The 17,881-nt window shown below is 33.2% G+C and overlaps 1 protein-coding gene across 1 annotated transcript; it reads right to left on the bottom strand.

The window, feature by feature from the left end:
- Window positions 1-3,530: 3,530 nt before the first annotated feature.
- LOC114189997 (NAC domain-containing protein 30) lies at window positions 3,531-8,591 on the bottom strand. The gene is made up of 4 exons (XM_028078733.1): window positions 8,446-8,591; window positions 7,027-7,198; window positions 6,637-6,908; window positions 3,531-4,464 (listed from the first exon to the last, which is right to left on the bottom strand). The coding sequence occupies exons 1-4, from the start codon at window positions 8,464-8,466 to the stop codon at window positions 3,904-3,906; spliced, it is 1,026 nt and encodes a 341-aa protein (XP_027934534.1). The 5' UTR covers window positions 8,467-8,591; the 3' UTR covers window positions 3,531-3,903.
- Window positions 8,592-17,881: the final 9,290 nt, after the last annotated feature.

Here is a 17,881-nt window from a genome sequence, read left to right as displayed (position 1 = left end):
TACCCAAAAATCACATGTACTTTAGTCACAATCTCACATCCAAAAAACATACGGCTGGTTGTTTCCTTACTCTTCCCACACATAACACAAAGTTCATTTTCCAACCTACAACCTTTGCGTTTTAATTATTCTTTAGTAGTATTTTATTTAGCATAATCCTCCCTGCTAAACATTGAGTTGACGACAGTATTTTTACTGTCCATAATGCTATAAAAATTGTGGTTTTTCCCCCTACTTTTATCGTACAATTTCTTATATGCATCTTGTGTAAGAGTCATCATCTTTACCATCAATTTCCTTAGTTAGTGTTTCATTTCCATTTGTTTTTATTCCAATGTCCTACCTATTTCAAAGTTGTTTGCTTCATATTATAATTGATGTATATTCTAGAATAAAAATGTATGAGTATCATTTTTTCCTCGAATCATTTATCCTCTCAAAATCTTATTCTAGTTCGAGATCCAATCTCATTTCACATTCATATCAAACCAACAAGTGATTTTATATGTATTTATTCATTAAATAAACACATTTTTACTTGTGCCATCTTATTATTGCTTTTCTGTATTTTAGTATTGGTCTTGAAACTAGCAAACATTTAAGTTGATTCCCCTGTCATCAAACTTCAGTAATTTTTTTGTGATACAAACCTGACATATATACTACTATCAAGAATTAAATATGATAAACAAACTTTAAGTAGCAGAGGATTGGAAATAACATCACCGACGCAATAAATAAATAAATAAATAAATAAATAAATAAATAAATAAATAAATAAATAAATAGAGTCTCTATTTCTTAAAAGCCAATTAAGAAAGCTGAAAATTAAGTGTCAAACAAATTGATGAAATTTTTGACGCCTTAATCTATATCTTTATTTTGTTTCTTTGATTATTTTTTCTTTCACGTTATTATATTGTATTAAATATTGAGACCATACCTCTCACATTAATGAATAATAAAATAATAAATATTTATGTTAGGTATTCATTTTTCTACTAGCAATAAATTTATTTTATTTTTAGTCGTTCGGTCCTCGATATCAACACTATAGATAATTAAAGTTTATAGCTAGCTAGGTATCTCATTTCAACGAAACTCAAGCCTGCGTTTTACCAAAATAAAAATATTTATATTCATACTATAATTCTTATTTCAACATAAAAATATTACTATTTATTATATATATATATATATATATAAATATATATATATATATATATATATAATTTAGATTAGATATGCTCTTCTTTAAATTATTATATAAAATTATTTCGTGCATAAACTAAATTATAAAACTAAAATAATTAGATAGAAATCGCACAAATGTATTTTTCATTTTATCATACACTTAATTATATATTTTTAATTATATATTTGATATATTTTTCATTTTATCGTACCCTTAATTATATAAATATTTTAATTTGAATATTAGTTTTTCTTTTATATTTTTTAAATATTTTTTAATTTTATCAACTAAGTTTCATTAATGTTTGTAGTTTGCAAATTTAATTGGTTCTCATGAAATTTTATTTGGTATTCTAATCTAAAATGTAAACAATTATAATTTATTTTAAAGTATTTTATATGGAAGAAACAATCATCTTCCTAATATTGAATATTTGATAATATTAAATGTTTCTTTGTTGTAATTTTTTTCTTTTATAAAAATTAATATTGAAGTAATTAGAACACGGGTATGGGTACGAGATTATACCCGTCACCCGATGGGGATGAAGATGAGACAAAAATTTAATACCCGTTAAGTTTGGGTATGGGGATGATTTTTTTTTTTGCGGAGATAAGTATGGAATAGCAAAACTCATTCCCGCCCCGCCATGTTGCCATCTCTACCTGTATTAATGGAATGGTAGTGATAATCAATGGTAGTGATAATTGTTATAAGTGATGACATGAAATCATAGAAGAACGTAAAAAAATCTCATTATTACATTAAGTGTAATAACATCTTATATTAACCTTATATTAATCAGAAAACTTTACATTTATTAATACTAAACAAAATGACTAGGTAAAACAATAGTCATGTCACGAGTAAGCAAAAGAATTAAATGGTGAAAATCAATTGAAAAATATAAATTTTTTAAATACATAATAGACACTTTTTTTAATAGAAACTTAATTAAAAATACTCAATTTTATAAGACACTTAAACTTAATTAAACTTATTACAAAATACCTTTTCAAATTATACGAATAATTTTATTATTAAACTTTTGTGTTAAAAAAATAATATCTATTATAAAACCAAGAGAGGAGAATGTTAATATGATATCTTGAATACAAACTTGCCATAACATCGCCATTTTTAGTCTCTCATTCTAAAAGTAACACTATATAATAAAATCATATATAAGAAAAGTACCACTAAAAGTAACACAATACGTAGATAATAGAAAATTGACAGTAATTTAGGTTTAAGGAAAAATGATCGACGACAACAAATCTTTTGATAAAATGATTGTAGATAAATTTTATTAGTGGATCCCGAAATTTGTTCGTAATATCTAATGACTCAATGGTAAATATTAATAGTAATTACCGACAAAATTATCAACAAATTGACCATCTAAAAATCCTTTTAATAAATGTCGCGATTTAATATTTCTATTGTTCCTCCTCTTTTATTTTTTATTATTCTTTTTTTCTTCTTTCTTTTTTATCTCTTCCATGTTCTCATCTCCCTTCATCGTTGTCGCTGCACTGCATTGTCTATTGTTGCTGATTCTGACTCTTCCTCTTCTTCGTCATCATCTTTCTATTTCTATTTTTCTTCCTCTTTCTCTTCTTTTTCCTCTTCTCCTCCCTATTATTTTCTTCTTCTCTTTTTCTCATTCATCATTTCTTAATATAAAAAAAATCTTATCAGAATTAGCAAAAAATTAATCAGTTATTTTATCTTCCGTCGATAATAAAAATCATAAATTATCAACGAAATTGACGGTCTGATACATTATTCATGAAGATATATAAATTTACCGACAAATTTACTTTTATAAACAATCTGTCAATAAATATATAAGTTATTGTAAATTTATGTTAATGTTCGAAATTTTTTATTAAGAAAAGAGTAATGAAAAAATTGTAATTTTTTTCAGAAGACGGTCATTACATTTTAAATTTCAAATCACTTCATCATTATCTCATGTTATTTGATGATATGATATAGTTAAAATAAACCAGTTTCTAACCGGTAGAAACTCATAAGATAGAAGAATTAAGTATTGTGTAATTATAAGATAGTTTTTTTTTTTTTCGGTCTTGTGTAATTAGTCTTAAAAATTTCACAATCACAACAACTATACTTGAAGTAATATAATGTAGTGGTGACCTCATCTGTCATTTTATGCCTTCTAATTAATCGAGGAAAAGAGTATAAAGAATGAAGATACTTGATAAACTGGAAACTCCCTCGTCTAATTAATGTGTATATATATTTATAGTCATATATATATTGATGAATAGCACACAACGCCCTCACAAATCACTGATGAGGGCAATAGTTAAAGCAAAGAAAAAGCACACTATGCATGCAATTGAGAATGTACATTTATAGTGACATAACCAAGTAATAAGGACAATAAAAAGTTAAACTGGGGACCCAAAACGAAAAAAAAAAAGAAGAAGAAAAGGTTGTGATCTTCTGAACTCTAAACAAAGGAGAGATTCACTCTTCAAGCGAATCTCCTTTATCACGAAAAAATATATATAATACCATCATCACCTAAAAAGCCTTTAGGTTCAATCTCCAGCAACTTCTAAATTAGCTTATGGTAAGGCAATGGACAACTACGATATAATGAATATTTATCCATCGTCTTACTCAGACTTTATTCATTAATTGACTATGGATCATTACGGTGACACACAGGTTAACTATGAATCAGGGAAACATCCTAGGATATGACTAGGTTGATCATGGTTATTATGTGGCATCATCAAGGGCAAGTTTGGATGTGAAAAATAAGGTGTGTCACTCAGTTGTGACCCGAACAAGTTGTCCAAACTCTTCCAATCGATACCTTGCGCACTGCTATTGCTCCTTTCATCACTACAATATTCCTCATTTGTGAGGCCATTGTGGTGCTGTTGTTGGTTACAGTCCTTCATTGCAAAACTTGCAGTGGGACTATCTAGCTGAGGAAGCTCAATGAGTTGTTTGTCCATGACAGTTTGGTTTGGCAGAAGAAAGTGTTGCTGATTATCTGAGTTGAAAGGAAGAGTAAAGCTTGGAGCTTCTGCAGGGTGATGATGATGATGAGGCACATTTGTTTCATTCAAAATATCAGCAATTGATAAGGGTCTTGCGAAGCTTTGATCTCTGAAAAAGTGTTGTTGATGGCTACTACTACTACTACTGCTGCACCATGGCTCATAACCTTGCCTGTGACTTGGACTAGGCTTTCGAAATGCTCGGCACACAACCCATCCTTCTTCCTGCAATAGGAATTATAAACTGTCACCTTCACCTTTTCTCATCATTCTGATCAGATATACTACATTTTTTCTTCTCTGTTACTATATATCATCACCATTATTTTATTTTTTTTATTAACATAATATAAAGGACAAGCGTGTCGTAATTTGCGTTTGACTCTTTTTTATGAAAGGCAAAGTACCTTTGGAGAAAGTGGATATATCTTTTCAGTACATGTTTGAAATTGGTTTTATGTATAATATTTATATACATTCATAACTATAACCCATCATTTTAGTATCCGAAATTTTACACTAACCTACATGGGGATGGAAAGAAAGCCAAAAAAGAGAGAGAGTGTAGTATAGAATTTGGAGTGTGAGAAAATAGTTTCCCCCCTTTTTTTTTTCTCCAAAAGTATATATTATTAAAATGTGATCAAAAGTAAAAGAAAAGAGAGAGGTTCAATAAACAAAATTAAGTTAAAAGACATTTTATTTACATAATTTTCTTATGCTCCATTTTCACAACAAATGTCAATAGAGAAGTAAATAAATAAATTACGTTTTATAAGATGTTAAAGCATTGAGGTTTACAAATAAAGAAGTGCTTCAGAAAAGCTATCTTTTTGTTACTTTGTGTCATAGGAATGGAAGTGAACCATAAAGTATATATCTTGCAGTGATTAATTACCAGTTAGTGTCAAATTAATTAAAGAACTGCTCTATGTATAATACAAGCTAATTGACATATATATAGTACATACATGTTTTGTAATGGAAAAGTAATACTTTGAAACCTCTTAATAAAAATTTACCTGACAGCTCTTTTAATATTATAACAGTATATTTAGATTTTAAGGTAAAATCTAAAATACATATAATTAAAGATTATCATTTTGAATTGTTAAAGTGAATGTTTTTTTTTTATTTGATAAGTTCAAAATATCATTCCTTTGTGTTGTTGAAAGTAAAATCATAAGATGATACAATCTAATAATTTTTTATACATAAAATTATAAGTCATGCCATATGCATTTTTTTTCAACGTTAAATATCTTTTAATAAGACCAATATGGTATAAAAAACAGTAACACGTCGTTGTTTGATTAAAATTCTATTACAATAGTATAAAAACTTTACGGTCTTAAAAGCGTTAATAAACATGCTTTTATCACTACAATTTAAGGCAAAGGTTTAACTCGTGCAATTAAAAAATATTAACCAAAAGTAGAAGTTTATTAATTATATTTAAAATAAAAGCATTTTACACACTACAAATAAAAGTATTAATTTATTCAAAATACAGAATGTCTCGCTTAAAATAATTATATAAAGCATTTAATATAATATATTAAATATTATTATTTAACTAGGATCCTTTAATACTCATTAACAAGTTTATTTACTGAAATCCCCTGAAAATACAAAATTGATGTATTTATATAATTTTAGTAAAAAAATAAAGTAACTTTATCGACAATTAAAAGTTTATCACATGAAAAGATGAAAAAATTTCATATATATATATATATATATATATATATATATATATATAAAGAGAGCGAGTTTACAGTTTTTTTTTTCAAAAAAGAAAAAGAAAATAGTCAGTAACTTGTCTGATACTTATATGATTGAATTATATTTACTAATCTTATTATTTAATGTAAGATAATGATATTTTAACTTATTTTTAATTTATTATTTCAGTATCATCCTTTAATTATTTATTTTAATTTTTTTTAAGTAGTGATTAGAGTAGTGAATTAAAAATGCATAAAGAAAATAAATTAAAATATCATCCTCTTTAATATAAGGAGTGAAAACCATAGCATTATTAATGAGAATAATTTCAAACAATTCCAACAAAAAAAAATGTTTTAGAAAGTGGCCTGTGATGGGGCAATTTGAAAAAGAGTGTGTATGTTTGAAAATGAAAAGTATGAAACAGGAAAAGTACTGTTTGGAGTGGTGAAGATAGTCTTGGCAACCCTATTTGCTCAAAATGACATGTTTGCCTTCTCCTTGACTTAATTCATATACAAGTGTTTTCGTTTTCTTCTCAACATTATTATAGTACGTAACAGATTATTGGAAGCCACCATTGAATTAATATAATCTGCATTGTTATAGTTGCATATATATTTTGATGACAGTGGTAATTAATATGATTCAAAAGTGAGAAGAACTTGCCTGTGGAGGACCATGTTCAGAGGTTTGATGCCTATATTCATGCATAATCCAGTCTGTTTTCCTTCCATTAGGGGCACGTCCCTTGTAGAAGACCAAGGTTTTCCTCATTCCTATGATTCTATTTTTGGTCATAACAGCCTTGTCCCTTCCAGTTGCTTTCCAGAATCCAGCAGCAGTGGCCCTGTTAGTTCTTGTTCCTGTAGGATACTTCTTATCTTTATGGCTGAAAAAGTACCACTCATTCTGTTGCTCATATCCTAGCTTGCACCTATCTGCATAATTTCAAACAAGTACGATCATAATGTCATATAACCTTATCTTATATAATTTCAAACAGATGAAGTTTATCAAATTTTCTAAAGTTGAATTATAACTGGCTAATTACTATACCTTGAATGTCCCATGGTTCCATTTTGTAGAGATCAATCTCAACAATAACATCTAGATCGATTTTTAGGGAGTTTATCTTCCTCTTGAGATAGTACCCCACAAGTTCCTCTTCTGTTGGATGAAATCTGAATCCGGGAGGCACGCATGATTCCATATCAACCGATGATCTCTCCTGAAACAAGCAAAGGAAAAGGAGTCATTGTGAAAGATCAATTTCACCATTTATTATGTTTCCGTTTTAGCCTGAATATTATTATGCATCAAGAGAAAAACAAATGATTATGAAACGAAAAATAAGACGCTCAAATTGTTTTTGCAAATTCCTGATCAGGGTAAAGGGCAGCATTGGAAGATAAGGAAAAAAAAAAAATCAGTGGCCATTGGCTTCGTGTTGCACTTGATCGAAGTCATTATAGTTTAGAACCTTATAGCTCTAAAAACCTCTAGGGATGAGATATTTTGAGGTAATGATGATGATGATGATGTATAACTTTGGTATTGGACCCAACAATTGTGCAGCATGTGCAATGACAAAATTGGCAGACCATGTGTGGAACCCACCATAATAAAGGAATTAACTAACAAAATAGGCCTATGATTAATCCTAAGAAGCTCTTTTTATGTGCCTTTATTTGCATGACATGGAGTTGGCAAAAGTATATTGAACACAAAAGTTGGCCGAAAAGCTTGACTTTGCTGTCACAAGCATGTCACATTTCTTTGAGTGCAGTGCACTCCCAACGCCTGCTGGTGGTGGAGAAAGACCTGCCCTATTGAAAATGTCGTGATCACAATTCACGACCACCAGGCACACATGCTACAGATAAAGTTCCACTCATCAGTTTAACCTATTTTTCCGAATTTTCCATGGACACAATCACTACCCATGTACATGGTTTTCTTAAACCTTCACAAACCAGCTAGCCCTAACTAATTATAACACTAGTGGATTTAATATTATTCATCTCTTCCTATAATGGGGAGACTGTTTCATTGATAGTTTGAAAATTTTCAAATTAATCATACCACTCTCTTTTTCTACCGTAAAGATCATGATATTCACACGCTCTCGGTTGACAAAAACAAAAAAGATATCATTCTTGGATTAGTGTGTCATTCGTGTTTTCTTTCTTTCAGAAAACTAACAAATGTGATAGAAAAGCAAGCGATATAGATCCATTTAATAACATCTTCAGGCTCGTATATGGACATGGGTATAATATAATAAACATCAGAAAGCTGTAGTGTAGTTCCCCTCTTGCAAAATAAATTTGAAAAAGCTGGCTCCTTGAGAAAAACCCTCCAAAAGATCATTACCAAATGGACTCAAGGAGGTTTCAGACTTGTCTTGAAACGCTGTTGAGAATAGAAAAAAGAAACAATCGTCATTTATGGACACTGAATATATAGAATACTCACAGGAATTTGGGTTAACGTCATCTTCGTCTTGAGTTTGGTAGCTGCAGGCACTGAGATAAGATTAAGAGAAAGGATCTCGAGAGAGAGAGAGAGGAAGAGAGATGTGTGTTGAAGTAAAGGTGAATGTGAATGTTTGTCTAAAGAGAGGTAGGAGAGTTATATATATGTATTTGCAAGAGCATGTATCGAAAGGGATGAGAGAATGTTGTAGAGAAAAGAAGCAGAAGAATAATATATATAAATATATACACATATAGAAACATATTGTAGATGAGGTTATTGATTGCGCGTGGGGTGGCAGATAGATGGAAAGGTCTTTGTTTGGACGGCGTGACACCGAGTTTTCACGCCACCCCCCTTCCACCGCTATATTGTACCCTAAGCCTTTTCACTTCCACCACTTTAAACAACAATGCTAGCTACTGTACAGTGCTAGCTTAATTTTAACCAAATTCTTAATATTATATGTAATGGATCATTCATAGCTTTCATAAACTTGTATTATACTTGGCTAATGCACTAGATCAGAGACTAATTAGCAACAGACACGAATAGTGAGTACATGCATGTCACATTCTCCTCTTCCATTCTTCACAATTGAGGTTTCACAATTGTCTGTTTGGTGCGCCGTCCCTCTACATTTGGCACCATTGCTTTTTTGACATCTGGAAGCTATGTCAGACTCCTAAGCTGTCCATATCAATATGTTAATCATTTGTGTCTTCTGGCTTTAGTGTTTTCATATGCAAACCATAAGCCCTCCACCAAAGTTTATCCGATGTTGTTTAGCACGGTTGTCGTTTTGTTTTTGCATCTTCTGTTCTGCAATTGAGTATATCAGACCATTGGGTCGTTAAAAGAGCATGTCCAATCCCTAAAAAACATGTATATTTGTTAATTACAACCATGTTTAACAACTACTAGCAGCCTGTAAAAATCATATATATATAATACCATTATTTTATAACACTCTAACAGTCTTAATTATATCAGTAACAATAGAGTTTGAAATTAAAAGGCCTATCAGACATATTTGTAATGAACTTGCATCACCCTTTGTCTCTTATTTTGGTTGTACACAAAACCAGTTTCATAAAGCTGAGTGTCAACCAACCTAGGATAGGAATAAACATGATATAAAAGTTTTTGAATTTCTTCTAATGGATTTGCTCTTAAACATTGAAGTTCCAGCTAAATGACTTGATTATTGAGAAAGAATAGAGTTTTATATATTATCCCTTGCAAAAGTAAGAGTAACTGATAACAGGTTTCTTTGAGAACAATGCACTCTTTTGTATATATATTATAAAAAGGTAATGGATGTATATATTATACGCGGATTGAAAAGGCAATTTTGGGATTTGTATTGTGTCTGTATATATAAATACTCAAAGGATTAAGTTTATTATTTGTTTTATACAAACACATAAAGCCTAGATAAGTTGGGATTACCAACCTACCATTGTACTTTGCAAGGGTTTATATTGTCTTATTCAGAAGCTTTAATTTAATAAATAAATAAATAAATATGCTGCAAATCTAGTACAGAAATAGCATTTATTATATGAAAGAGTAGTGAGCAAAAGCCGAAAGCTTGTATAGAAAGCTTGCTATAACCATATTATTATACCTGAGAGGGTACCCTTTACACCTACTGAATACAACCTTCTAGGGACTCTGTTGGCAGAACAGCAATATTTAACCAGCAACTTGTCACCTGTAAATTAAATAATTAATGGTTTAATGCTGATGTTGACGTCATTTTGTCCCAACACTTGCTTACATATGCTTCTTAATTTTTTAAAATATGTGCTCACTGTTCACTTTTTATTATATATTACTACTACTCTTCTGAAACATTCATTTGTTTATTTACATTCTCCTTTTAAATTGACACTGAGATAAGTGGACCATAGTTTTCTGTTTGTGTCTAGCAATTCTATGTGCCCTTGGATTTCTGTCACAATGGTGGAGTACTAGTGTTTCATCTTGGTTGAATTTAAACCTTGTAATTGCTTGTTTAAGGATTTTTCTTTTGTTTTGGTACGTAGTGGTGTTTGTTGAATGACAATTCCTCAGTTGTCGATCTAGTGGAACCTAACTAAACCTATACCAAATCTATTCACTATACTATATACATTTGTGTAAATCTTCTTTTAATGTATTTTATATGGTTATGTGGTTAGGTGTTCCACTATTTTATTAAACGCATGAAAGGTTATTATAAATTGTAGTAATAGGTTAATTATGAGTAATAACCTCAATGAAATAACAATCATTAGTGACTAACAAAAGCAGAACTTGGCTTTGCTTGTGTTTATTAATGCGGGTTGATGATTAAGCTCTCTTAGCAGTGTAGCATAACTGTGATCTTAATCAACTTGGCGGAAAATCAAAGCTGCTCGCAAACCTTAATTGCAAAATAAGATTTTAATTTATGACTGAAAGGAATAAATTTTAGTTTTCCAGGAAAATAATATTTTGCACTGTGCATGTGTTAATGCCAACACGATTTTAAATTAAAGAAGCCACCGAAATATGATCATTTTTCAATGGCGCTTCAATTATAGTTCTGTGATATAATATTATTTTATTTTGACCTAGACTTAGGAAGAATGTTGTATGTATTAGACCAAATTATTGTGTCTAAACTCTAATGTAATTAATTTGTCACCCTTGCTTTATATTAGGGCTATAATAGACCCGTGGCTTGATCATATACATTATTTAATGTTGGGTATTGGGCTCCCTTCCTATGTGGAGAAAAGGCCCAAAATTTGAGAAGCCCATGTCTCACTTAAACCTAGTGGAGAGGGGAGAGGAGGCTATAAAATAAAGAGAGAGGCAGAACAATAGAGTCAGAATACACTGAAAGCCCTAACACATAGAGGGAGAGGTAGAGGGAAAATTCTGTTCACGTTTTTCATAGAGCTGTCGCAGTAAATTCGGCGCTGCGGATTCGTTCACCGTTGGATCGGGCTGAAATTTTTACAGCAGGTTCGGAACTCATTGCTCTTCATTCTGACCGGTCGGATCTTTGATACGAGGTCTGAGTTGGGAGATATTAATTTCGCACTGCAGCAGTGATTTGTAGAGGTTTTCCTCTCTTGTTCTTCTCTATTTGAAAGCTTTGTTGCTTTGTTATTTGGTTGGGTGTTGGCACTAATTTGTGCTATTGATTAAGACTCTTTTGTACTCTTGTTGATCATAGTGAAGCTATTTCTTTGGTCTGGACGACTCGTGGTTTTTACCCTTGATTTGAGGGGTTTTCCACGTTAAAAATCTTGGTGCCTTTATTTGTGCTTTTGGTGGTTTATTATTGCTGCTCTTTGATTATTGCTCCTCATAGATTCTTGCAAGTTAGGGGAAATTATATCCGCTGCATTCTCTGGTATATTGTTTGTTATTGTTTTCCCCATCAGAGTGGCATCAGAGCTCTTGGTTGGGCTATATTTACTTGCTTGAATGATGGAGGCAAATGCAAAGATGATTACTTTGAATGGTACAAATTATCATTTGTGGAAGGGCAAGATGAAAGATTTATTATTTGTCAAGAAATTGCATCTTCCGGTCTTTGCTACACAGAAGCCAGATTCTATGTCTGAAGAAGAATGGGACTTTGAGCACCAACAGGTATGTGGTTTTATTCGGCAATATGTTGAAGATAATGTTTATAATCATATTGCTAATGAGACACATGCCAGAGCTTTGTGGGAGAAGATTGAGTCTTTGTATGCTTCTAAGTCGGGCAATAATAAATTGTATTTGTTAAATTGCTTGATGAATTTGAGGTACATGGAGAATTCTTCTATTTCTGATCACTTAAATGAGTTTCAAGGGCTCCTAGATCAATTGTCAGGAATGAGCATAAAGTTTGATGACGAAGTTATGGGATTATGGTTGCTTAATACTCTACCAGAGTCTTGGGAGGTATTTCGGGTTTCAATTACAAACTCTGCCTCGAATGGTGTTGTTTCTTTTCAGATGGCAAAGAGCGGTGCTCTTAATGAAGAGATGAGAAGGAAGGCACATGGTTCTTCATCTCAGTCTGAGATGCTTGTTACAGAAGCTAGGGGGAGAAGTCAGAAAAAGGAACATAAAGGTGGTAGAGAGAAGAGTAGGAGCAAGTCCAAGTCAAGATACAAGAATTTAGAGTGCCATTTTTGTCATAAAACTGGACACATTCAGAAATACTGTTTTAAGTGGAAAAAGGAGAACAAAGACAAGAAGGGCAAACAGAGAGAGAATGATCATGATGATGATGATCGTGTCACTACTGCTACAGATGGTGATCTTGTTCTTCTTCGTGACTTTGAGTCCGTTAATCTTGTATCTGATGAGAGCATGTGGATTATTGATAGTGGTGCTACACTGCATGTTACACCTAGGAAGGAGTTCTTCACATCTTACACTTCTGGTGATTTTGGAGTGTTGAAGATGGGTAATGATGGTGAGTCTAAAGTGATTGGTGTTGGTGATGTTTGCCTGCAAACCAACATGGGAGTGCAGTTGTTGCTTAAAGGAGTCAAACATGCTCCGGATGTCCGTTTTAATTTAATCTCTGTGCAGTTGCTTGATGATTGTGGTTATGACAATCACTTTGGTTCTAGTAAATGGAAGCTCACTAAAGGTAACTTGGTTATGGCCAGAGGGGAGAAACAATCTAAATTGTATTGGACTAAAGCTTTGGTTGCTAAAGACAGTGTGAATGCTATGTATATGGAGGCATCTTTGTGGCACCGGAGGCTTGGTCATATAAGTGAGAAAGGGCTTAACTGCTTAGCTAAAAAGGATGTGCTTATGGGATTGAGAAATGCAGAATTGGAGAAATGTTCTCATTGCATGGCTGGTAAACAAACCAGAGTATCTTTTAAGAAGCATCCACCCTCAAGGAAGTCAGAATTACTTGAATTGGTGCATTCTGACGTTTGTGGCCCATTAAAGGTAAAGTCATTTAGTGGTGCAGTTTACTTTGTTACTTTTATTGATGATTGTTCCAGGAAGCTATGGGTCTATGCTCTTCAGCGGAAAGGTCAAGTACTTGAAAAGTTCAAGGAATTTCATGCTATGGTTGAGAGGCAATCAGGCAAGAAGCTGAAATGCATCCGTAGTGATAATGGTGGTGAGTACCGTGGACCTTTTGATGTTTATTGCAGGCAGCATGGTATTAGACACGAGAAGACTCCTCCTAAAACTCCTCAGTTGAATGGTCTAGCGGAGAGGATGAACAGGACCTTGGTTGAAAGGGTTACATGTATGCTTTCAGAAGCAAAGTTGCCTAAGCACTTTTGGGGAGAGGCATTGCTTGCAGCTGTGCATGTTATTAATCTCAGTCCCGCAGTTGCTTTGAATATTGAGGTGCCAGACAAAATTTGGTTTGGTAAGAATGTTAGATATGATCATTTGCGTGTCTTTGGTTGCAGGGCATTTGTTCATGTTCCTAAGGATGAAAGATCCAAGTTAGATAAAAAGACAAGGCAATGTATCTTTATTGGCTATGGTGAGGATGAATTTGGCTACAGGTTTTATGATCCTGTTGAGAAGAAGCTTGTTAGAAGCCGTGATGTACAATTCATGGAAGATCAGACCATTGAAGACATTGATAAGGTGAAGAAGACCACACCCGAGAAAGACAGTAATCTCACTGATGGTAATCCGATGAGGTTGCCCACTCACAATTTGGAGAATGTTGAAACGGAAGCTCAAGACAATGAGCAACATGGTGATGTTGATGATCGACAGTTTGGAAGTGGAGTAGAGGTTCCAATTGATGATGCTCAAGAGGAACATGATGATGATGACGATCTTGGTGATATACCTGAATCACCTCAAGTCCAACTCAGGAGGTCTAATAGACAAAAACAACCTTCTACAAGGTATTCCTGTGATGAGTACATAACCTTGACTGACGGTGGAGAACCTGAGTGTTTTGAAGAGGCTTTGGATAGTGAAGAGAAGAAACAGTGGCTGGATGCAATGCAAGATGAGATGAAATCTTTGCATGATAATCACACTTACGACTTGGTGAAATTGCCTAAGGGCAAAAGGGCATTGGAAACTAGGTGGATTTTCAGGGTGAAACAAGATTCAAATTCTACACTTCCAAGGTACAAGGCCAGATTAGTGGTGAAAGGTTTCAGACAGAAAAAGGGTGTTGATTTCAATGAGATTTTCTCACCTGTGGTGAAAATGTCATCCATCAGAACTGTGCTAAGTTTAGCTGCTACTCTTGATTTGGAGGTTGAGCAGATGGATGTGAAGACAGCTTTCCTTCATGGTAATTTGGAGGAAGAGATATACATGAAGCAACCTGATGGTTTTCTTGTTAAAGGCAAGGAAGAATATGTGTGTAGACTAAGGAAGAGTCTATACGGTTTGAAGCAGGCTCCAAGGCAGTGGTATAAGAAGTTTGAGTCTTTTATGTGTGAGCAGGGTTACATGAAGACTACTTCTGATCATTGTGTCTTTGTTAAAAGTTTTTCTAATGATGACTTTATTATCCTGTTATTATATGTTGATGACATGCTTATTGTTGGAAAAGATATTTCCAAAATTGACAGGTTAAAGAAGACACTTGGCGAGTCTTTTGCCATGAAAGACTTGGGAGCTGCTAAAAGGATTCTTGGCATACATATCTCACGTGATAGGAGAGAAAAGAAGATTTATCTATCACAAGAGCAATACATTAGGAAGGTGTTGCAGAGATTCCAGATGGAAAATGCTAAAGCTGTGAGTACTCCTCTTGCTACTCATTTTAAACTGAGTGTTAAACAGAGTCCTTCAAATGAAGTTGAGAAGACCAATATGAGTAGAGTTCCTTATGCATCTGCGGTGGGCAGTTTGATGTATGCGATGGTGTGTACAAGACCAGATATTGCACATGCTGTTGGTACAGTTAGTCGATTTTTGTCAAACCCAGGTAGAGAGCATTGGAATGCTGTGAAATGGATTTTGAGGTATCTTCATGGTACAGTTGATATGAAGCTTTGTTTTGGAGGTGATAAACCTACTTTGATGGGTTACTCAGACTCAGATTTGGCTGGGGATATTGATTCCAGAAAGTCCACTTCGGGCTATTTGATAAAGTTTGCAGGGGGAGCTGTGGCTTGGCAATCAAGACTACAAAGGTGTGTAGCGTTGTCTACTACAGAAGCAGAGTTCATTGCTATTACTGAAGCATGCAAGGAGGTGTTATGGTTGAAGAAATTCTTGCAGGAGCTTGGTTTTAGGCAAGATAACTATTCATTGTTTGTTGATAGCCAAAGTGCTATCCATCTTGGTAAGAATCCAACTTTTCATTCTAGATCCAAACATATTGATGTGAGGTATCATTGGATACGTGATGCTTTGGATGCTAAGTTGTTGGAGTTGAAAAAGGTTCATACAGATGATAATGGTGCTGATATGATGACTAAAGCATTGCCAAGAGGAAAGTTTGAAGTTTGTTGTGAGATCGCCGGTTTGGCGGTTATCTCCACATAGTTGTGAGGGGGAGATTTGTTGGGTATTGGGCTCCCTTCCTATGTGGAGAAAAGGCCCAAAATTTGAGAAGCCCATGTCTCACTTAAACCTAGTGGAGAGGAGGCTATAAAATAAAGAGAGAGGCAGAACAATAGAGTCAGAATACACTGAAAGCCCTAACACATAGAGGGAGAGGTAGAGGGAAAATTCTGTTCACGTTTTTCATAGAGCTGTCGCAGTAAATTCGGCGCTGCGGATTCGTTCACCGTTGGATCGGGCTGAAATTTTTACAGCAGGTTCGGAACTCATTGCTCTTCATTCTGACCGGTCGGATCTTTGATACGAGGTCTGAGTTGGGAGATATTAATTTCGCACTGCAGCAGTGATTTGTAGAGGTTTTCCTCTCTTGTTCTTCTCTATTTGAAAGCTTTGTTGCTTTGTTATTTGGTTGGGTGTTGGCACTAATTTGTGCTATTGATTAAGACTCTTTTGTACTCTTGTTGATCATAGTGAAGCTATTTCTTTGGTCTGGACGACTCGTGGTTTTTACCCTTGATTTGAGGGGTTTTCCACGTTAAAAATCTTGGTGCCTTTATTTGTGCTTTTGGTGGTTTATTATTGCTGCTCTTTGATTATTGCTCCTCATAGATTCTTGCAAGTTAGGGGAAATTATATCCGCTGCATTCTCTGGTATATTGTTTGTTATTGTTTTCCCCATCATTTAACATCTAGGTATTCGAAGGAAAAAGAAGTTCACAAGCTGAAGCATAAAGTGAAAGAATAGTAAAATTACAATTACGATGTTTATTGATTTACTGTGACAAACATTCATAAAAATAAAGCAAAGTGTTAGAAGTTCACGTCGACTAGAGATAAGACCAATTCATAATATATAAGTGGGTGCAATCCTCACCTTACAAGCCGGTTTTGTGAGGTTGAGTTAGGCTTTAAACTCACTTTTAATATGATATCAGAACAAAGTTAGAGTCTGTCCTAACGACTTCTAACACAAAACAGATTAAAAACAGGTTATTGTTTCCTAGCTTAATAATAACCTTAGGGAGAAAAAAGAGAACTAAGAAACACAATCACAAAAACAGCCAAAGAAAACAAGCTTATAATAAGTTTCATTTTAGGTTTACATATATAATGAAACAAGCTTAGGTTATAGTTTTTGTTTGAATGTAGTTTTCTGAAGTGTATATTATATATGCACCACTTGAACAGAAAGACACTAGCTCTCTATCACAGATAGGGGAAGTAGAAGTTATAAACAAATATGGAAAGTATTCTTTGCTTCTAAATATATCTGTTGTATATTTTATGTAGTGGTGTGGAACAGATTGCTTGTGTATGAGCCCTGAAATTTTGTGAATTCGTTTATTAGCTTGCAAACAACTGCACTAAAAGCTTTAAAGCCTGGAATAGGAACACTACTCTGCAAATTGGTTTCTAGAATCAAATTGGCTTATTTTGTTTCATCTTTCAGGTAATATTTTGAGAAGACGAAGCAGAGGGAAATCAATAAAAAAAAATGCAGAATTCGTATGATTGTTTTGGCCCACACGTGAACTTTTAGAGGACCCACTTAGGGGTTCAAAAGTTCCTATTTCGGACCCCACCTTCAACAACCAATGATCCATGATAAAGAAGAAACAAGAATGGAAGAAGGTTCAATAAGATAGACTGGGGATGGAGGAAAGTTTTGTTCCCATTGCAAAATCATACAATTTTTTTATATTATCTGTAGAATTTGATAGTGATGCTTTGGTATAAAAAGTTTATGTTGATATAAAATTTAATGTTTGGTATACTTTGTTATTAATGTTTTTATTCTAATATTGAATAAATATATTCATTTGGTCCGTACAATAACTATTGAATTAACCACATGTTGATTTATCAAAAAACAACGTATCAATGTCAAAATTAATATGTTTATGTTGATAATAAGAAATATCATTTTTTTTAAGGT

This window comes from Vigna unguiculata, chromosome 7, assembly GCF_004118075.2.
Source record: "Vigna unguiculata cultivar IT97K-499-35 chromosome 7, ASM411807v1, whole genome shotgun sequence".
NCBI classification, from domain to species: Eukaryota; Viridiplantae; Streptophyta; class Magnoliopsida; order Fabales; family Fabaceae; genus Vigna; species Vigna unguiculata.
The sequence above is the reverse complement of the archived record's forward strand: the minus strand, read 5'-3'. Positions and strand labels throughout refer to the sequence as shown.

Excerpts from the sequence above, each read along its gene's own strand:
- LOC114189997 (XM_028078733.1), bottom strand. The coding sequence starts at position 8,466 with ATGACGTTAACCCAAATTCCT. Across the intron at positions 7,199-8,445 it reads TGACGTTAACCCAAATTCCT|GAGAGATCATCGGTTGATAT; the intron begins GTGAGTATTCTA and ends TGCTTGTTTCAG. Across the intron at positions 4,465-6,636 it reads CTGAACATGGTCCTCCACAG|GAAGAAGGATGGGTTGTGTG; the intron begins GCAAGTTCTTCT and ends TTCCTATTGCAG.